At 46.4% G+C, this 22,764-nt stretch overlaps 1 protein-coding gene across 1 annotated transcript; it reads left to right on the forward strand.

Moving 5' to 3' along the window:
- The first annotated feature begins 18,592 nt into the window (after positions 1–18,592).
- Positions 18,593–20,111, forward strand: LOC133898389 (serine/threonine-protein kinase UCNL-like). The gene has a single exon (XM_062339066.1). The coding sequence runs from the start codon at positions 18,678–18,680 to the stop codon at positions 19,962–19,964; it is 1,287 nt and encodes a 428-aa protein (XP_062195050.1). The 5' UTR covers positions 18,593–18,677; the 3' UTR covers positions 19,965–20,111.
- The last annotated feature ends 2,653 nt before the right edge of the window (positions 20,112–22,764 follow it).

Raw genomic sequence — 22,764 nt, forward strand, 5'->3', positions numbered from 1 at the left:
TTTTGTGCACAAGCTTTGCGCAAGTCTTTTTTAATTTTCGATGAAGTCATTTGATTGTAACGAAGCAGAGGTGCAACATTTTTATCCTTAGCTTTATATCATTCTATCAACTCTAAAAAGTTTCTCTTGTTACTTGAGCTAGAAGACTCGTCATGTCCATGAAAAGCATGTGCTTATAATAGAAGAAATCTTACAACTCCTAATATAACAAGCATACGACCTTTATATTCATCATCATTCTTCTTTTTTTCCACTAGTCATCACATGTGCACACTTTGCCTCTGATTTTTGTAAGTCTCATAGTGCCTTCTTGCATTATTTTGAGCAATGCCTTTAGCATGATCATTTAGACTTGTAGTTTCATTTTTCCATCTACGAAACCCAACATTGGTGAAGCATCCGATACCAAAGTTTTCAGCTCTTGATTGTTTAAAGAGAAAACAATAAAAACAAAAGGTGACATCCTTAGCAACACTGTGTTCTAACCAAGCATGACTTTTGAACCATCATTCATGAAAACTCCTATTGCGTTTGTTTATTACACTTGTGGATAATTATGACCTTTTGGTTGCGATGGACCCATCAAAATATACTCCCTTTTGGTAGCATCCCTAATGTTGGGATCCATTTGCTCAATTGGTATGCGAAGATCAGGATCAGGGACAATTTGATTAGAATCAGGTACAACATGAGGATTGACATAAGCATTACTAGCTCCGATTGTTCCTACTATTTCCCATTCTTCATTTTTTGGTTCTAGAGGAGGTTGGCTAGATCGTATTACAGGAGCATAGTAATTAAGATGGCAATGTCTCGATCCTCTTCATTGTGTAATTCTAGTACCAATTATCTAGAAGATGCAACATAAATATAATCAAATTTTAATGTGTGCAAATGATACAAAAATTAATCAAAATATAAATGTCACCTTGCAGGCAATTTAATCAGACAACCCATCAAACAATTTGAATTGGTAAGCAAACTAATTTAGTCCTATAGTCGGTAAATAAAACTCAATGAAGAAAAGGTTTGATAAAAGTTATAACTCATTTCCAAAATATAACACATCATGACCATGAAGTGACACAAAATCCCATCAATTTCAGAAGAAAGGATGACATTCAGCTAGCTAAATCTATTCAGGCATATGGCTTGATTTGCCCAATCTAACCTACGGGAGAAGGCTATCAACCAAACATGAATTAGGCATGAACCGTATAGAGTCATCAAATTGAATACGTAAGCAATATAAAAAAAAAATAGGGACAATTAAGCCCTAAGCAACCCACAATAACAGGTCAATGCATCCACATAGAGATGAAATCTAAATCGAGATCACAACCAAGTCAGCAGTCCACATAACTCTTCCCTAATTCTGCACACGTATCAAGATCAGAGCGGACCGACTCTAGAAAATACCCTCTCCCTATTCGATCGAGTGGACGACCCAATCACCCAACCGAGACACATTAGATAGACTGGGGATGGGGTAGGTAGGTGTCGAGGGTAAATCCCTGACAATGATTCCGGAGTATGCTGGACAGTGGGTGCGTTATCGGCGTTCCAGGTGTGCCTATGGAATATGTGTGTATTTGCTACTTAAGAACACCAGAGTTATCCAGGTTCACACCCCTCGTGAGGTAATAGCCCTACATCCTGTGTATTCTTCCACCCTCTGTTTACAAGAGATATCCTCCTTTATATTTTAGGGGAGAAGTTTTACAAGTGGGCCCAATAAGCAGACCCATACATGTCCTAAGACATGATATACGCAATCATTACAAGCCTACATTCGTTGTGCCTGCCTTGGGTCCCTACGGTGGTCATCCCGTCCATCGGTTGCACCACCGTTTGTCGCGCCCGAAGCTCCCGGCCTGCCCTATCCTGTCACAGGCTTCCCACGCACGCCTGCTGTGCCCCCTGTCAAGCTTGTGCACCCGTCCTGCAACAATTAATATTTGCGAGACGGGATAAGGTAACTCTGCGCTGGCCATACCGCCCCAGCTGGAGTGGACTACCTGGGGAAGGAAAACAGTGTGAATAGCGGCATTAAATGAGGTTTGACTGGTCTAGACGAGTACCTGCCCCGTGACCGGTAAGGATTGGTCGCGGGGAACCCTGCGAAGGCCCTGGTCATGGTCGTGCGAAGGTCATGGGTCAAAGAACGAAAGTGGGTACTGCCCAAAACTGATCATTGTGGGTCATCCCAGCGGGGGACCTCTATATTCTTTACATCGACAGTAGGTGCGTGTACATCCTGTCGCGGAGGTCAGGGGTGTCTTGGGTGTGCCGAGCCTGTTGACGAGGCGCTGGAATGTGGTGACTGCCGTGTTGATCTAGAACACGCCCAACGTCACGGCCTGCGATGCGCTTACACCTGCGCCACCAGGTGTTGGTCCCCGCCTTGGCCCGGCCGTTCCTCCGCGGCGCCCATCGATTACCTCTGCCTGTTGTGGCCGATTGCCTGAGCTCCCTGAGCCCTAGCCCTACTACTGTTGCCAGCTCCCTGTGCCTGCGCCCAGCTTGTTGTTGCCTGCCGTGGCTGATTGCCGCGTCCTGCGCCCTGCTGCCCCTGTGGCCTGCGCCCTGGCCCTGCTACCTGGCTGTGTGCCCGCTATCGACAGGCGACGACACTATGGTTGTCGATTAGGTAAGGGGATTGAGAGATGGAGCGGGTCAGCGGGTGACTCGTAGGGAAGCTGGGACTGAACGGGACTCCCGCTCGGAGGGAAGCTGAGCCTGAACTGGCCAGTCTGTTGGCTGCCTGGGCCGTGGGCTAAACGAAACCTAGGCTAACCAATAAAATAACATGTTGGATTTAGCAAAATCAAAGGAATGCTCGGTTTTTTAGCCACCATTGGGGCCACGGCCCCAGTTGACGAGGCCCAAAATCCGCCCCTGCCCCTAGTGGCAGATCCAAAGGATGGCACGGGTGGGCCGTGGACCACCTAAGGATTTGGCCAGTCCTGCCCAGCAGCTCGTCATCTCAAACATAGCGAGCACACAAAGCAGCGTGTCCGTTCATCCTTGCGCTATCTGTACTGCAGTCTCTCTCCCTCTTCAGTCCTTCAAATCCTTGGCCGCGCCATCCTCGCTGAGCTGCCCCGGTCCTTGCATTGCTCGAGGCGGCTCGTCTCTGGTCGTCTCTGTGTTCTTGGGTTGGAGCGTGCTAGGCTCATTTACTTCTGTAACTGCTGTTCTGGAGCGTTTCTTTATGGCCGGAAGTAGCTAGCGTTAACTGCTTCGGGCATTGATCTAGCGAGCTGAGCTGTGGGTTTGGTGCGCGGAACTGGAGCCTTTTTGGACTCTAAAAGGCCGCATTTGATCGAGGTTTCTACAATCTTTGCTTGTAGCCTTGGTTCTTGCTTCATCGGTAGCGATTTCTTGTGTTGGGGTGGTAGCAAAAGGTTGTTTCCTGCGTCTATGCTCTTGGTTTTGTTCCTGAATCTTGCGGCTTCTGCTTCGTCCGCTTCCGTTCTTTATCTTTCTCCCAAAGTGAGCTCTCCTAATTTTTTCCTCGATCCCTTTGCTTTTTGTTGGATTCTTGTTTGGAGACTGCATTTGGAGCTGCTGCTTTGGATTATTACTCAAATAGCGGAGGGACTCTTGGGAGTTGTCTGGGTTTTTTTCCCTTAGTTTGGAAAAAACTGGAGTCGGGTGTAGAACATTATTAATTCGATTAAAAAAAGTGTTGAAAGGGTATTTTCTACAATGAGTTTAGTCAAGAGTAAGTTAAGAAATAAAATGTGTGATAATCTTTTGGATGATTGTCCATTCACGTTTATTGAGCGAGATATTTTCTTCAAAGTGAATGGAGATGATATAATCGAAACTTTTATGACCATTCAAAACGCAAGACCAACAAGAATTAGTATTGTAATCTTCTTTGAAGTATTCTATATATGTAACCTTCTTTAAGGCAAATTTTAGACTTAATTGTTGATTTTACGATGTTTGTAAGACCTTATTAATTTAGTTCTACCGTATTTTTAGTAAAATTCTATACTTGTATATTGACACGTTACATTTGCAGTATTAAAAAAAATTATGTTAAATTGAACCACCTTTACTCAAAATACTGGATCCGCCTCTTACCTGCCCCCATCTTGCAGCCGAGTGCCGAGTTAGGTCGCCCAGCACAGCAATCACCGATCAGGCGATCACTTATCATGCTTCGAGTTCACAGAAAATCTGCATGCGTCGACCTTTTCTCCCCGGGAAAGAGGATCTTTTCCCATTCTCCACCGCCGCGTCCACTTGCGAAGGCATCAAGCACGAGTCGGCAGCAGCGTTTTTATTCTATTTGATCTTAGCTTGCAGTGGCACGAGCTGCCATCGTGGCTTCCACGCGGCCGAGGCTGGATTGGACGAGGACGCAGTCACGCAGGGCCCTCTCGGCTCTCCTTTCTCGTGAGCTCTGGCCGCGTTTGGCTTGCGAACCATGTACTGTGACGATGGACAAAACTGCTTTCTTGTGACAGATCCCAGGATTCCTTAGGCTTCACCAGAAACGTTTCAGGAATGATCCGATCTAGGTGTGAACTGGTTGGAGTAGTTCCTTGTACCCGTAGTGATCTAGGTACCCGGAAGAGAGATCACGTGGTACTGGTATTGACAGGTTTCCTTGCCCGGCCGGTTCTGATTGCCATATACTTCCAGGTGATAATCTGTGGTTTCAGGAACATGTTGTGTTACGGATCGGCTTTGTGATTCGCTGCAAGGTGATAATGATCCGGAGGCAAGAGAGGGACCTAAAGATACACTTGGGGAAACCCAACTTAGACTTTTCTCCTCGAACCCTCCTATCTTCCTCAAAGGGTTCTCATCAAGGACGACGATCGATTGAGGTAAAGAAACGCCAGAATAGGCCTTCAGTACAATGATTGGGACTCACAAGCACAGCCTTTCGGACAAGACCTAAAGGATAGGTTCAGGTTCACTGAACTTTGCTGTTGCTTCACATCTTTCTGCGGCATTCCTATCCAACCTGAGCCGCTTCTTTCTGCCCTGTCTGAGGTTTACGTTCCACTGCATTTTCCTCATGCTGGGGGCTGGTGGCTTGGTGCAATGGAACTTTTGACTAGACAGGCTTATCAGAATGGCCGAGATCCTGCTAGAAACGGTATAAACTATGCAGCGGTACGTCTGAAAGAAGCTCGGGGAAAGACGGGTGTAGACTACTGACAGCAAGAGCTCGTGGAAGTAGGACAGAAGCAAGACCGCTTTTGAGAAGAATGAAACTCAAATCTATTATCTTAATATTTAAGTGTTAACAGAGTCTTATGTTTGTTCTCATAATCACAAAATTACCACGTAAATTGGTGAAAAAAAGAAAAATGCACACCGTTGATTATTATAGATCGTAATTGTAACCGTTGGATCTAATATACTAAAGGTATAATACTACTAGCACGGATGCATATTAACTTCAGAGTCATTATCAGATTGCTAAAAAAACACCTTAGTTAGCGCTCTTAGTTAACTTAGGAGCGGAGGTAAGACAAAAGGGGAGTTTCCCTGGAATAAGCAGAATCCAACCTGAGCCGCTTCTTTCTGCCCTGTTTGGGTCAGAGTTTAGTTGTTCCATGACGAAACAATCGCTCAGAAGTAGTCAGAAATCTGACCCAGCTCGTCCCCTTCGCCCGTCGCGGCAATCGCACGCCGGCGGGAGCTGGTGGTGGAGTGTTTTTAAATATATTTTCTAACTTAAAAAATTAAATAAATAGATTTTTATGAAAAAATTTAAAAAATAGACGTTTACCGTATTCTCAAATGCTACAACCATTTAAAAAAGGGTAAGAATATCATGGTGGCAAGGACAGGTCTTACCGCCCTGTCAACCCTTGCAGCCGCCTAAGAGGCGGTTAGGTTACTGTTACCATAGTAAACAGTATTCAGTCACTAAATTTTCTCTTTATGTCTCCTCTATTTAAAACAGTGATCTTCTGTTACTCTAAAATTTCTAAAAAAAATTGTACATATTTCATAATCTATGTACAACCTATTTTAATTAAATTCACCTAGAAAGCATGTGTAAAATTTAAACTAAAATTCTCTAAAAAAGGGTACTTTTATAAATTCTAGAAATTGTTATGGCATCAAATAAATTCCCAAAAATCTAGAAAAATTCATTACTATTCTTCTTATATGATCGACTAATTTATAAAATTATTTTCATCCCTAGGTTTGTATATGTTTGAATTCAAATAGAGTTAAAAGAAGAATATGACATGAAATTATAAAAATACATATAAATAGAGTATTAGAAAGAAACTCACTTTTTCACCATATAACATAGGGTTAAAAATAATTTAAAAAAAAATACTCCATCATATAAGAAGAATATTAGTGAATTTTTCCAGATTTTTGAGAATTTATTTGATGCCCTAAAAAATTCTATAAATTATAAAAGTACCATTTTTTAGAGAATTTTAGTTTAAATTTCACACATGCTTTTTAGTGAATCCAATTAAATGGATTGCACATAGATTATGAAATATGAAAAAAAGATTTAAAATTTTTAGAGCAATAGAAGACCATTATTTTGAATAAAGTAGATGGTAAAAAAAAATTTAACGGCTGAGTACTGTTCACTGCGGTTGCGATAACAGTAGCCTAACCCGTCTCATGATGTGGCTGCAATGGCTAAGGTCTATCCTTACCACCGTGGCATCTTTACCGTTCTCTGAAAAGGCTGCAGTCATTTGAGAGAGCGGTAGACGTTTATTTTTGTAAATTTTTTCATCCAAATCTATTTATTTAATTTTTTAAGTTAGAAAATGTAAAAAAAAACTCCTGGTGGTGCCTGGTGGATGGGTGAGCGCCGGCGTCCAAGGCTCATGACTCGCGAGCCGGGCTGTGCTCATCGTGCCAGGCCGCAGCCGGGTCATGCTCTCACTTCCGAGTTGCCAAAACCCATCACGGTGGGAGTTGGGTGCATTTCAAGCCCAACCGGCTCCGGTGGATCCGCGCGGCTGCCCACCCCAGTCTCCCACGCGACAACTTGGGTTTCTCGCCGTAGCCGCACGGGCACCGCACCGGCCACCGCAACTGCTCGGTTCGGCCGCCTGCGCGCTGTGGGACTGCGTGCGTCGGCATCCGCGCGCTGCATATGGGCTCAGAAGAGGGAGTGCTACTACTCTACTGCTCTCTCTCCCATCAAAATACATGACGTTTTTTATTTTTTACATCTTCTTGGACCTACAATTTTGATCACTATTTTTGATTAAAATATAATTATAATATCTACTAAAAATATGATATTACTAGAATATTTTCAAAACGTTAAATATTTATGACAGATGGGGAATAGTATCTTCGCCACCCGCACCCAGATCGAGGCGAGCGGGACTGCGGGAGCGAAGCGGCCGTGCCGATGCTGCGGTGGTGCCGTTGCCCTGTAAAGGCGCAGAAAAGGCTGCCCACCTTACGCCACGCGCGTTAGGTTTTCGCACACCCGGACGGCACGGCGGCACGACGTGCGCTTGCTTTTCTAGGTTCCGGCAAAGCAGCGCTGCTCGCTGGACCATCGGGCCCGCTATACTGGAACTGCACACAACTCCATCAAAGTTTCGGGCGCGATGGATCATGGCTGCAGAGGCGGGGTGCATGCGATGAATCATTCGCGGCGCCGTGGCAGTGAAGTGGTTGATCGTTGCTTGCCACGGCAGCACCACGCCGTCAAGAAAGGCATTTCATCGCTGTAATGATAGCGAAGGCAGCTCGATCATGACAAGAGGAAATGCATTTGTCCATAGTGTAACTCGTTGCCGAAAAAGAGGCGCCACGGTGCTATGATTGACGCACGTTTCAGTGAAAGCAAAGCCTCTTGTTTCTGAGGCGATCGCAGCAAAAGGGCAATTACATGCGACTTTCCTTCTTCCACATACATCAGTACATCACTGACTCCAAATGGTCAGAGGGCACCCTCTGCCCAACCTAAAATACGCTGATTAGTGGCACTAATCTGCGATCACTACCATCATTTCATGGGGCCAAAACCCCAAGGACCACGGGAACAGCCGCACAGGCTAGCCCCCAAATCTAATCCTCACACCGAAAGATGGCAATGGCATGTAGTAGCACACTAGACCAAAACATAAGTGTGCTCTGAACATCACCTTTGCCACTCATGTCGCCACTTTCCATGGCCAAGAACCATTGTTCAAATGACGCCCAAATACTAAGCACCAGCTTTAGCCCTGAACGATCGCATGGGTTACCATGTAATGGCCGACTGAGCCACCCATAGAAAGATGAGAAATCAATCTCCCCTGCTTTAGGCCTTTGCAATTTGCATTGGTGGGTTAACATGCTTGAAAGTTGCAACCATGGTGGCTTTGTTCCTTTTGCATGTCACTTGGGAATGGCACCAGTGGGGCTGTACTGTATGATCGAGCAAATGTTGTCCAGCCTGAGCAGGGACCCTACCTCCTTGAGTAATTTGGCCTATGTTGTTAATTTCAGTTGGATCAAGGAGACAGTGATCGAAATAATAGACCAAAAATCCAAAAGAAATATGGGAAAATCTTAGCCTAGCTGCTAAGGTATACAATTACGAATAGTTCTAACATTTCTTGATCATCAGTTGTACCAATGCTTCCTTGTCAGTTGTGACTAAGAAACCATCATCATGTCAGGCCGTTCTGCATTTCCTTGTGAGCAGTAGAGGTTCAGAGTATTCTTACTTTCCTGGCCAGGCACATGTCTGATGTCTCGCTACATCGCTTAGCAACAAACAAGGTTGTGTTTGTCGAACTCAAGTAACACCACGAGAACCTTGCTGACGCCGGATGCTGTATCCATTCGGCACTCTGTTGCGAAATAAATATTAACATGTGTTTGTTGCACAAGAACCGATATGGTTACGCTAACACATATGATCTTCCTCGGTGGCAACTCAGAACGATATGAAGAATCACATGTATAGCATTTGCTACGAAAAACATGATGACTGGGTGCAGATGCAGAGGTCGCAGTACACGAGCCAGGAGAACTGTATTTTTTTCTTTCTCAAAAGCTCTGTTCAGTAAATACTGTAACAAAGAAGACAGAACTTTTGCACAAAACTACCAAGTAATCTAACAGCATGGCCTGCCAAGCACTACACCGCACGTACGTCGTGGCAAACAATCTGTTAGGCTGTAGCGTGATATATTCAGGGATAGAAACCTTTACGACTCAGACGGCGGTTGGCTTTTATTCTGAAACATGTCTCCCACAATCGTGCATATCGGACATTCTCAGCATAGATGCTACTCCATATGATTGTTCTGAATCTTTTATGCAAGTGCGTGGCACATTGGCACGTACAATTCCAGCATATCTGTGCACGTATCATTTGTGAATTTATTTTGTAGTAGTCGGTTCAACGGCCAAAAATACTGTTGGGTTCAGAAACGAAATTGAAAGGGGCAAATCAGCAAGACCGATTGTTCTACGTGGTGCAAGCACAGAAATTAAGGCATGATTGGATTTCAACATAGATCTTGTTATTCTCCAAGGTTTTTGAGTTTCGATACTATACTACCTTTATTTATTACAAAAAAAGAAAAACTATACTACCTTAAATTCAGCCTGCCAAACGAAACAAGCTTATCGGCTTGACAGTTTATAGCAAGGTTCTTTTTTAGAAAAGTTGTCTTTTTGAGCGGGTTTAAGTTACTTCTTGCAAATCTGTACTACTAATACATAACCTAATGCCATCAATGTTTAGTTTTTCTTGAGTTTGTCAATAATACCTTCTTTATTCTGGCATCGTATGATAGCTCAGCAGCTAATATTTTTATGAGAGGGTCCAATGATAAGTTTCAACTGTCTAGCATAATTTTTTTTAATTCAAAAATCAATCTTTTGTTTCAAGCTCTCTGCAATAATTATTAGCCAGGTCAGCTCAAGCATAAATTTCTCTCCATTTCTTCAAATATTATCATTCTGAATTTCCAAACTACCAAAATATTAAACTCGAACAAAGAGAATCACACATTTATTTTTTCGTTCATACTTCACTTCTTCTCAATCTGTACTCTGTATACAATCATATGACATTTCGTTGCACGTGTACGTCTGAAGCCTGATCGCAGATCAGATCAGCTTCAGAAGTTTCGGTCAGAAATTTATTAGATTGGCATGTAAGGTGGTTGGGCCTCAGCCCAAGAGTTGTCTCAATGAATTGCCTTGTTCTAATAAATCCGTTTCGCCAACCTTGTAGACTAAGAACTTATTTTTTACATCACTTTCTTGTGCTGCCAACTCATGGTTTTCTTATGTGAACCTTGTTTTTCCTACACGATCATTTTTTTTGAGTTTTTAACAGTTCCAATCAAATTCAGGCTGGAATCCAGCAAAATTTCTACAAAAGGCTATAAATCATTTTGCAAAGCAGACAGTGCACGAATTTAGCAAATTATTGTCATTTTCATCTAAATTAATACTGCCGATCCATGTGTTGCAACTTGATAGTACCACACTGAAAGCAATAGAAATAGCAACTAAAAATGCACAGGTGGAGAAAATTAATACAAGCCCTATCTATCTAATTCCCTAATGTGATTAGGTGTCACCAAAGAATAATTTCAGCTCCAACTCTATGATTCTCGTCACATGCGGCTCATCGGGAGAGCAGCTTGATTCAGAGCAGCTCATGGTGCCCGCACTAAACAATGGGCGTACGGTGGTGATTCATCAGAGGAATGAAAGGTTGCACGGGTTGCTAGCTGGATTAGTATTAGGATAGTGAACTGACGAACTGACAACTAATCATTTGTTACGTCCAGCACAAGTGTGCGTAGCTGAATTAACTAGTCCTTCAGCTTGCAGGATCTGCACTTAACTCTGCGGCTGTAAATGCGCTACTTCCTGGTAACTGCTGCCGATCCCGCGAGGAGACTCTCTTGGGCATTTTTAAAATTAAGGTAGTGGAGTACTGAACCTTGACTAGTTAATAAACTCGTTGAAAACTGGGGTATTAACAAACCGGGGTGGCGTCCCCTACAAACTGAGCTAGTGCTTAGTTTGCAGTATTTCAAGGTGTTACCTAGCCTCTGCACTGTTTGACAAATCGCACTGCAAAATCTCGAGTAATTATGTAATGGCTATGATGCATGGATTAACTAGTACTAGTAGATAGTTTCGTCAGTTGTAACACAGAACTCGCATAAAAGGATTCGGTTGGTGTTATCGCTGATGACACCAAGTTCAGTTCTTTGCGATCGATACCCCTCTGGACCGTAGTATCCAGCTGCTTAGCTAGTAGACGAGAGACGATCAGACAAATCCCACGTATGCATGCTGCAGACGAGCACCATTAGCAGTCCAGTTAACAACATAATTCTAATTCCTATGGTGCAAGTCTGCAACTTAATTAGCATATCAACTACTATGCTAAACCGCTGATCCTGATTTTTTAAAACATTTTGTGTCGTTGGATAATGACAAGCTCGGAGTTCTTGCAGTGATTACCTATTATTGAGCTCGGGTTTCTTTCAGAAAAATGGTTATTTAAGGCCAGGTTTCGCGATCTGCCACTGAAATCGTGTCAAGAACTCGATCCATTTCAGATTCTTCAGGAAAGTGCGCGTTGAGATCGAGACAAAGTGACGAACGACACGCCGCAGCGAAATCAGTTCGTACGACGCATGCATGCATCGCCCACCAAGTCTCTATTACTGATTCCTTTTGTCATTTGTGAGTGCAACTGTCGCACTGCCTCCTGCATCTACAGACGCGGGACAGAGTAAGCTCGGCAAGAAGGCTGGCAGGTCTGGCGGCGTGGAAGAGAAAGCTGAAACTGGTGGTCAAGAGGTACGGGTTGGAACACGCAAGCCCAACACTATGATACCCATAAGCCATTTGGGCTCAGAAAGAGCGAGCCCAACTGAAGACCGTTAAATAGGAGATTGTAGATGTGAGGGAAAGGTATGGATGTAGACAGCTCTGAACCCCTCTACTGAGTCTTCTCTTACCTCTATTTTCCTCTGGACCTTCTAAACTCCTCCGAATTTCTATCCCAATTTATTCAAACCTTCTCGCCCGAGTTGGATTGTGACAACTGATACCAGAGCAGTGACGATCCTGGCAGAGTTACCAGAGTACCTTGCACGGCCGTAGTACGTCACGTGCAAGCAAAAGAAGACGACAGAAATGGAGCAGCAAGTGACCGAGATCGCCAAGGTCTTAGCGGAGCAGGCCAAGGTCCTAGCGGGATTGTTGGCGTCAAATGCGTTGATCCTCAAGTCGGTGGAGGAGATGGGACTGGTGGTAAAGGTACTTACAAGTTGGAAGCTAGAAGTGGACGTGGCGATGAGTGGTCTCCTCGGCGAGCTACTGGAGTTGAAGACTCAAGTACAGCAGATCGGCGGTGAAGCGTGAGTCAATGCGATGAAGGAGAATCGACCCATGTTCTGCCTCTACCATCAAACCTTAAGAAATTGGAGGATCACCGATCCGTTGGTGAGGGTGGTGATCTCGGGCGGGAGGCCAAGGCATCGAACATCGCAACCGAGGAAGGGAATTTGGGGAATTTTTCCCAAATCAAACCCTGGTCAAGGGTACGCTCTCGTTCTCTGATGCCATGCCACCTGCGTCTTCATATGATTCTTCACAGTGTGGTTTTGGGGGATATCACACTACCTTGCCACAGATGAATTTTCCTACTTTGATGAGGATGGGCCAAAATCTTGGAAAATCAAATGTGAAGCCTCTTTCCGAATTTTCCGAGTACACCTAGATTGTTGGGTTCAATTGGCCACCATGCACTTGAGTGGAGGGGTGGCCTTGTGGTTGCAAGCCATTCAACACACCACATGTTCGATGGATTCGGAGCAGTTTATTGCGGCCCTCATCGACAAATTTGGGAGGAATGAGTTCCAGTCAGTTCTTCGATAGTTCACCCGCATTCGTCAAACCACTAGTGCGCGTCCGATTACACCTAGCGATTCAACACTCTGATGCACAATTTACTGGCACATCACGAGTCCTAGGAACCCATGTTTTTTGTTACGCGGTTCTTGGATGGATTACAAGATGAGTACGTGTTGATGTGGTGTTACATCGATCAAAATCCTTGGATATTGCTGTTTCATTGGCCACTTTGCAGGAGGAGGTGTTGGACAACAGCCGGTGTCGTGAACGGAAGGTGGAGCAGTCAGTGGGGTATCGCGATCCGACGTGCACGACCCTGCCACTGCCCTTGCTACCAGGCAGGCGTCCGCGTTCTAGTTAGACGGAACACCCAGAAAATTGTCGAGGCGTCGAGGCCGCTCAGGTGGACAACTAGGACGATCACTTGTCCTCTCTCTGAGCATACTGTCATGCTCGAGGTCTCTACTACCGTTGTCGCGAGCAGTGGTCGCCTAATCACAAGTGTGCGGCCACAGTTCAGCTGCAAGTGGTCGAGGAGCTCTTGGAGATCCTCGCCCAGGAACTGACATCTCAACTGGAGTTGGCAGTGGGGCGAAGTGGGGAGTTTGACTTTGGCAGTGACACCCTGATGATTATCTCCAAGGAAGCACTAGATGGCACTCAAAATGGCCGGACTATACGCTTGCAAGGAGAAATCTAACAGGGAATCGTCTCAATGCTTGTTGATTCAGGAAGTTCCAATTGTTTCATCAGTGAGGCATTGACCCGATGGTTGTCTGGTGTGGTGTGCTCTTCTTAGCCTGTCAGTGTGAGGATAGCGGATGGCAGCATGTTGGCTTGTCAGTATGAAATATCTACTTGCCATTGGTGGATCCAAGGTAACTCTTTCTGTTCACGCATGAAGGCCCAGCCACTGGTTTGTTATGATGTGATTTTGGGCATGGATTGGTTGGAGCCGCTTAGCCCGATGACTGTCCATTGGGTTCACAAGACACTATCATTTGTTTATCAAGGGCATCAGGTGACATTGCAGGGAGTCAAGCCTCAACTTGCAGACTATGCTATGATTTTAGTTGTGCATTTGAGGAATCTATCAAGCAAAGGAACCATCCACATGGTGGTCTAGTTATGCCAGGCGGAGCAGACAAGGGAAAATGACGAGATACCCCAAAAGATTGCACAATTGCTTCAACTCTTTTAGCATTTGTTTCAAGAACCGCAAGGGCTCCCCACCCAACAGACCCTTTGACCACTCAATTCCACTAATTCTAGGCGCAAACCTGTCAATGTGCGACCCTACCGCTATAATCCTACTAGAAGGATGAAATCGAGCGACAAAACAAGGAGATGCTCACTCAAGGTGTGATTCAACCTAGTCGTAGTCCTTTTGCTTCTACAGTCTTGCTAGTAGGCAAAAAGGATAGCTCGTGGCGGTTTTGTATTGACTACCGCCAATTGAATGCGGTTAACATTAAGAATCGCTACCCTCTGCCCATTATTGACGAGCTTCTAGATGAATTGGATGGCGCTTGTTGGTTCTCTAGCTTGGACTTGCACTCGGGGTACCACCAAATGTGGACAGCACCTGCAAATGAGATGAAAACTGCGTTCAAGACGCACCATGGACACTTCGAGTTCAAAGTCATGGCATATAGACTGACCGGAGCTCATACAACTTTCCAAAATCTCATGAACACCATTTTGGGGCCGCTACTCTGCAAGGAAGTTCTCGTCTTCATCGACGATATTCTGATTTACAGTCAGTCCCTGTTGGCGCATGTCTAGTTGTTGCACAAGGTCATCTCCATTTTGGACCAGCTTCGCATCAAGCAATCAAAGTGTGCCTTCGGCCACTGGTCTCTGACTTATCCCGACCATGTAATTAGTGCCGCAGGCGTCTCCACATAGAACAAGAATGTGCAAGCTGTGCAAGATTGGCCTCGTCCGGCGTTCGCGCGCGAGGTGCAAGGATTCTTGGGATTGATGGACTACTATAGGAAATTTGTTCGCCATTTTCGGATCATCAGTTGCCCTCTCACCGATCTATTGAAGAAGCATGTTGTTTTCTGTTGGACTTATTATGAGGAAGCTGCTTTTCAGACGCAGAAACAAGCCTTAGTCACCGCATCGGTTCTTGCCTTATCAAACTTCTCCAAGACTTTCTGATAAGGGCATTGGAGCGGTTCTGATGCAGGACGATCACCCTATTGAGTACCTGAGTAAGTCATTAGGAGTGAAAATCAGCAACGATCAACCTATGAAAAGGAGTGCCTTGCGATTCTCATGGCGGTGGATCACTGGTGGGCGTATTTGCAGGCTGAGGAATTCTTGATTCGCACTGATCAGCGAAGCTTGTCTCATCTGTAGGAGCAGCGATTGATTACGCCCTGGCAACTCAAGGTAATTTCTAAATTACAAGGCCTCTAGTACAACATTGTTTACAAGAAGGGCAAGGAGAACATTGCCGCTGATGCATTATCGCGCTGCATCGACCCAAGCAAAGCAGAATTAGTGGGTATCTCTTCTGGAATTCCAAAGTGGGTGGTAGACATTGTGGCTGGTTATGCAGCGGATCCTCAGGCTCAGGCGTTGCTGACCAAACTTAGTGTGAATGTCGTGGTAGTTCCCTATTTCCAGCTCTAGCAAGGTGTCCTCAGGTACAAAGGGCGCATATGGGTTGACCGGAACCCGACGATGCAACAAGTTCTTCTCCAGGCCCTACACACTAGCGTCGTTGGGGGACATTCCGATGTGCAGGTGACTTACAGCAAGGCTCGCTAGCTCTTTGCATGGCCGAGCATGAAGCAGGATGTCAAGCACTTTGTGGACGCATGTCAGATTTGCAAGCAAGCCAAGCTAGAGCACATCCGCTACCCCAGGCTCCTTCAACCCCTGCCTATCCCGGACCAGGCATGGCAAGTTGTATCTTTGGATTTCATTGAGGGCCTTCCACGGTCAGCTACTTTCAACAGCATCATGGTGGTCGTCGACAAGCTAACGTGGTATGCACATTTTATTCCATTAGCTCACCCCTTTACTGCTTGGCAAGTGGCACAGGCATACCTCACCATCATCTACAAGCTCCATGGCCCGCCTCAATCACTGATTTCAGACCAAGACTGCATATTCACAAGCAACCTATGGAAGGAGTTGTTCAAGCTTGCAGATACAAAATTGGTGATGAGCTCGGCCTATCACCCACAAACCGACAGCCAGACAAAATGGGTGAACCAATGCTTTGAAGCTTATCTGCGCTGCTTTGTTCACTCATGTCCAACCAAGTGTCACTCTTGGTTGGCGCTGGCAGAATTCTGATACAACACGTCCCCGCACTCGGCGCTAGGGTGTCCGCCCTTTGAAGCTCTGTATGGACATAGCCATAGGAACTTCGAAGTGGTCAATTCATCCATTTGTGCTGATCCGAGCTTGAAGGAATGGGTTTAAGGACGGAGCTTGTGCACTGCCTTGCTCAGCCAGCACCTGTAGCGTGCTGCTCAAAGGATGAAACAACAGGCTGATGCCAAGCGCTCTGAAAGAAGCTTCAGCGTCGGTGACTGGGTCTACTTGAAACTCCAACCGTATGTTCAATCCTCCATCGCTGACCGTTCTAATCATAAATTAGCCTTCCGGTACTTCGACCTCTTCTTGATTATGCAGAGAATCAACGTCGTGGCCTACAAGTTGTAGCTACCGATGACCAGTCGGATCCACCTGGTGGTCCATGTCTCCTAGCTTCGCCATGCTCTACCTCCAGCCACGTCCAATACACCCTGCCTGCCGGAGCCTTTGCCAGAAGGTACGCCAATGTTGGAACCACAACACATCCTCCAACGTCGTCTGTATCGAAGGGGATCCAAGGTGACTGAACAAGCGCTGGTCCAATGAGCGGGACAACCAGAGGCGCTAGCGATGTGAGAGCGGCTCTTGGAGTTGCGTCACCACCATCCACACGCACCGGCTTGGGGACAAATCGGACTTGAAAGTGGGGGGGGGGGGGGAGAATGTCGCAGTGCTTCCTGCATCTACGGACGCGGGACAGAGGAAGCTAGGCAAGAAGGTCGGTGGGTTTGGCGGCATGGAAGAGAAGGCTAGAACCGGTGGTCAAGAGGTACGGGCCAGAACACGTGAGCGCAGGCCCAACACTCGATACCCAGAAGCCATTTGGGCCCAATAAGAGCGAGCCCAACCGAAGACCGTTAAATAGGAGATCATAGGCGTGAGGGAGAGGCATGGATGTACATGGCTCTAAACCCCTCTACTGAGTCTTTCCTACCTCTGTTCTTCCTCTGGACCTTCTAAACTCCTTCGAATTCCTATCCCAGTCTATTCAAAACTTCTCTCTCGATGTTGGATTGTTACAGCAACATATGCTCCTAGATTATCCACTGTACTAAGCTACTAATGACTAATCACATCCAAATTCATCTGTTCTTTCGGATCGGTTGCATAGAGCGATTGATGAGTTCTTATTCGATTCCTACAATGCTGCCTTCCACACGTGGAAACCCCCGCCTTTCCCTCCTCGAGCTCCACTCCCAATGATCCCTTTTTGTATAATCAAGCAGCTAATGTGCGCAAGAGCTTCTTTTTTGCGTAATCCAAGTCACAGGATTAGTGGATCAACAACTGCACATGTTTTATTCTAATCACCAGGTTGAGGAGTACTTCATGCCAAAAGCCCAGAAGGCCAGTTCAAGATTTCAAGGCATATTTTTTAAAAAAATTAAACATATTTTGTTTAGAAAAAATCAAACTTTATCAGTTTTGATTGAGAATTAATCAAATTATATGAATGTTTAGTATACAAACTTTGTTTTAATAAATTTATTTTTAAAGTAATTTTAATATGATGTTGATTTTATAACAATTGATAACATATTATAAGAGAAATTAACGATTAAAATTTAATTTTGATAACATTTTGAAAACATAATAAGGTTTACATTCTTGAACAGGGAGTTCATTGGTACTCACTCTCCAGGCTCCACTACCGTTGGCTCAAGTGTAATTAGTATCTAATACTGCTTGCAAACATAAATTGCGGTACTAGAAGTTTACAATGCTACGATTGCAGTAAACACACACTATGTTAGAATTATAGAGACGAGCTTTCATAGTTTTGACTAGAAAAGATATATTATTCAACTAGGGAAGCCAATAAGCAAATATGGACCACCGAGTATAGCGCGAAACCATGATCAACTGGTGAGGTTTTCTACGATAAACAACCACTAAGGTTCTATTTAAAATATCAAAGCTTTATAAAAATAGTGCAATTCTTCTTTCAATATGTTCCGGAATCCGTAGTTACAAATCGGTCGCAAAACATAAGTAATGATATATTCTAGAATTGGTTAGGCCAACCAACCGTCTAAATAGCAAAATCAATCCAAACATATAAACAACTAGCACCCTGAGGTATTATTTAAAACTCGATACTTTTCTCAATTTATCTGTATCATCCATTCCTCTCATCTGATAACTTATTTATCTATTTTAAAAAATATATTTATCTGTTGATTCTCTTATTTACCTTATAATTTTTTATATATCTTTTTAACACGAATTTTAATATAAATAAACAGTTCTAATAAATCATGCATCCAGTGGAATGAAAAAAAAACAGTTTAAGCTGAGGCCGGTGTAGCTCCTTTTCCCTCTTATATTTCGCCTCCAAACTCTCCTCACCTCTCCATTAGCCCGTGCCTTCTTGCGCGGTTGCTCCCGCTCCCTATTTTTAGACCAAAGCCAGCTCCAACACGTACCAGCCACTCGCAGCGTGCAAGCCCGCCGCTGCCCCGCCCGTGCCAGACGCCATGGACATCGACCTCGACCGTGCGCGCGCACTGCGCGTCCTCGGCCGCGGCGCCATGGGCACCGTGTTCCTCGTCGCGGATGACCACCCCTCGGCCTCGCTGCCAGGCCGCTACGCCCTCAAGGTCTTCGACAAGCGCTCCGCCAAGCCCGACGCCGACCGCCGCGCGCGGTGGGAGGTGTCCGTGCTCTCCCGCCTCGCGCACCCGCACCTCCCGTCCCTCCTCGGCTGCGCCGAGACAGACGACCTCCTCGCCTGGGCCGTCCCCTACTGCCCCGGCGGCGACCTCAACGAGCTCCGGTACACGCTCCCCGACCGCGTCTTCTCCCCTGCCGCCATACGCTTCTACATTGCCGAGACCGTCTCCGCGCTCGCCGACCTCCACGCGGACGGCGTCGTGTACCGCGACCTCAAGCCCGAGAACGTGCTCCTCCGCGCCGACGGCCACGTCACGCTCACCGACTTTGACCTCTCCCGCCTCCTACCTCCCAGGCCCGCGGCGGCTTCCACGTCGCCGTCGCTGCCTCCGCTGCCCGTGTTCCGCGGCCACAACCGCCGAACGAGCGTCTCCGCGCGGAGCGACTCCGTTGTCGGCCAGGCCAAGTCCAAGCCGCATGAAGCGCTCTGGTCAGCGGCCGCGTCGCCGAGGCAGCACCTTCAGAACTTGGTTAGGTTCCTGATGGGAAGCGACGGGGCCGGGCTGGCCAAGAAGGCCAAGTCGGCGCGGGTGTCGCCGGTGAGCCGGAAGCCCGCGAGCTTCGTCTGCTCGGGCACAGCCGGCTCGTGGGGGAAGTCCTACTCCTTCGTCGGCACGGAGGAGTACGTGGCACCGGAGATGGTACGCGGCGAGGGCCACGGGTTCGCCGTAGACTGGTGGGCCGTGGGTGTGCTCGTCTACGAGATGGCGTACGGCCGGACGCCGTTCAAGGGGCAGAACCGGAAGGAGACGTTCCGGAACGTGCTGCAGAAGGAGGTCGAGTTCCCGGGTGACAGCCGGCGACGGATGCCGGAGCTCACCGACCTCATCTCGCAGCTGCTGGAGCGGGAACCGAGAAGGAGGCTCGGGTACGCCGGCGGCGCCGATGAGATCCGGGCCCACCCGTTCTTCGCCGGGGTGGCGTGGGACATGCTCACCGAGCTGTCCCGGCCGCCCTACATCCCGCCCCCCGCCGACGACGTCGCGGCCGGCGAAGGGTTCGACGTGAGGGATCACTTCAAGAGGCTTCACCAGTCACCGCCGAAGGAAACGGAGACGGATGCCTCGCCGGAGGTCTTGACGGAGTTCTAACGTGGCTGCTCCTCTTCTTGCAAGTTTTGGTCGTTTTGCGTTTTGAACCTCGGTAGGTTACTATATTGTAACGAAGGTATCGAGACTTCGAGAGTGCATGTACATACACGGAGAGGGGGCTGCTGCTGTAAATTTGACGTAGATTTAGTGGAGTTGTGCAAATATTTTGGGAGAACCGGCGCACGACGGTAATTCTCCCTCTGTCTGATCTATATTATCTTTCTCTTGATTTAACAGTTGATACGTGTAGAAGAGAAAATGATAAAAACATGTATCATATTAAAAAAGAAAATCTTTTAAAAATTTGATCCTATAAAATTTCCTTCTTAACGTGCGGTGTGTGCCCGAGGCAATCTCTGCGTGTATTTTTCGCTTGGCTTGGAAGCGAGGAACGTACTGGAGGAAAGGAAACGTGAGTTGGAGCATGCATTCTACCGCTTGCTAGTGTGTCAGTGTTACTTGCGTATGCAATAATGAATTCGAGAGAGGATTCTGATGCAAACTATAGAGCTTAATGAACCTGTGCAATGCGCCTCTGATCATGCATCATAATGCAAAAATGTCCAGTGGAGATAAAGGAATTACTAGCTACAGGAACAAAGACAAAAAAAAAACTGACAAGGACACCACGAAATAACTACACGTGCTGAAACAAGACGACGAACAGGAAATACTACAACAGAGCGGTACTGTAGCAAAATGGCAACAGGGAAACAAAAAGATGTAAGCAGAGATGATCATGGCAGCTCCTCCTTGACACACTCGAACACCCCTTGGACAATATTTTTTTCGTCCCTTTCATTTCACAATAACACTAATATTTCGGTTCGCCGGTCTGCATGCAGGAACAGATCATGATAGGCATGTCTCTCTCTCTATATATATGACTCCATGAGGGTCGTTGGTTATTAAACATGCCCACTCCATTCGTACAGATGCCTGCTTATTTAGTCTGCGTTGTTTCGAGCTGTTGGTTGTCGCGATAAGCCATGCCAGTGCCCTCTCTCTCCCGGCCGGTGCCAGATTTTTTAATGGAGACACGAATGGCATGCGAATTTTAATCTGAAAATCAATCTCTATAATAATCCTGCAGTGCACATATTAATTCAGGATCTGACGCTGATCTGTGCACGGGGTGAATGATACTGATGGACTGAACTCCAGCTCCTAATTGTCATGTCTTAGTTTTTTTAAAGAAGAAGAAGCCCGCATACTTTCCATTTACTTGCACCTAATCAATCGATCTGGCTGGCTGCATCGAACGCATTTCGAGTGCTCATATATTATCCATAATCAATTGGTGGTGGTCTACGACTCTACGTACGTGATGCATGGCACACCATTACACTTGTTGTTAGATGCCTAAAGCCTGTTTTTGATGTGGACAGAGTTTAATTTGACCAAAATTTTAAGTTTCTTGTGTGGGCTCGTGTAGTTCTAATCCCTTTTGACCTCATCGGTCGCTTAGTTTTGCAACATTACCATACCAATTTAAAACGGGTTTATACTTTATATATGTTGCTTCTCACTACCGCTCTCGATCTCTATATAACTCCTGATCGATCCGATGCACCCAAACGAAGACGGAAGAAAATTATATGAGACCCTCTACAGAAAGATCTTTGTGAGACCCTGATCCACGCCGTTCGTTCTGGATCTAACGGTCTGATTAAATACATGTGAGAGAAATAGATGACACGTGTCACACGGAGATAAGGGTCTTTCTGTGAGACCCAATCTCATATAATTTTCTTCCAATTGCTGGCATTGAGCATGCACGCATGCATTCTGCTATCCTAGTACGTGTTTCCTCTTTGCATCTGCATGTGAGAGTCTCGGTACCCTAGCCACCTTAGTCACAAGTTTCACGGATCGGATGTGATGCATCACGAGTTGCTTTGTCTCTAGCAAGGCTAACTACTTCAGTACGTAGCTATTGATCACTTGATTGGTCATGTAGTTTGAGGTGTAGCTATAGTGATTAACGTTGGAATGGAGTCCGGACATGCATGATCGATCTGCGGATCAAAGCAATCACGTACTCCAGCTACCAGCTGTTACGTGCACATTTCCATGCATGCAACGTACACGTAAATCCAAGATCTGATGAGGCTATACGTGTAGTCGAGAATCTCACGACCCCGTCGCTAGTGCGCCTGACGAATGACTACCCCGAGCTTAGCCACACCACGTGCGTAGATGGTAGATCCCAAGTTATTGTTGCATGCAGTCACAGTTGAGAACGTGCGCTCTCGGACCAGGAATACTATACTTCGCCTAGCGTTAGCCCGAGTTTGCGTAGGCCTTCTTCCCCGACGCGTCATCTGATCCAGCACCATGTCGTCGCCATCACCGCCACCTCCAGCCTCACCCTCCTCGATCCTTCGCTGCTCCCGACAGCAGACGCTCGTCCCCACTGCTGGAGCTGTGCCACCACCCCTTCTCTCCTAACCCGCCTCTACCTAGATTTGGAGGTGTGCTCCTCTTCTCGCTCCCAATCAGTCGCCGCTAGCACCACCACGTCACGGCGCCCCTTACTCTGAAGGCTGAAGGACACCGGGCCATTACTGAAGAAGAGGAGGTCGGGCGGCGCGGGAATGCGAAGGTGGGAAGAGAGGAAGGCGCCATCGCCACGCGGGCGGGATCCTGGGTCACCAGGCCCAATGTCCGATACCCATCGTCTCCCTGGGCCCAGTGAGCCTGGCCCATCTGCGCGCCTATGTAATACTACTTCTGTTTTTAAATAAACGTCGTCTTAAATATGTGCAGTTATTTTTAAAAACTTTGACAACTAATATAT

The sequence above is a fragment of the Phragmites australis genome, chromosome 18 (genome assembly GCF_958298935.1).
Source record: "Phragmites australis chromosome 18, lpPhrAust1.1, whole genome shotgun sequence".
NCBI classification, from domain to species: domain Eukaryota; kingdom Viridiplantae; phylum Streptophyta; class Magnoliopsida; order Poales; family Poaceae; genus Phragmites; species Phragmites australis.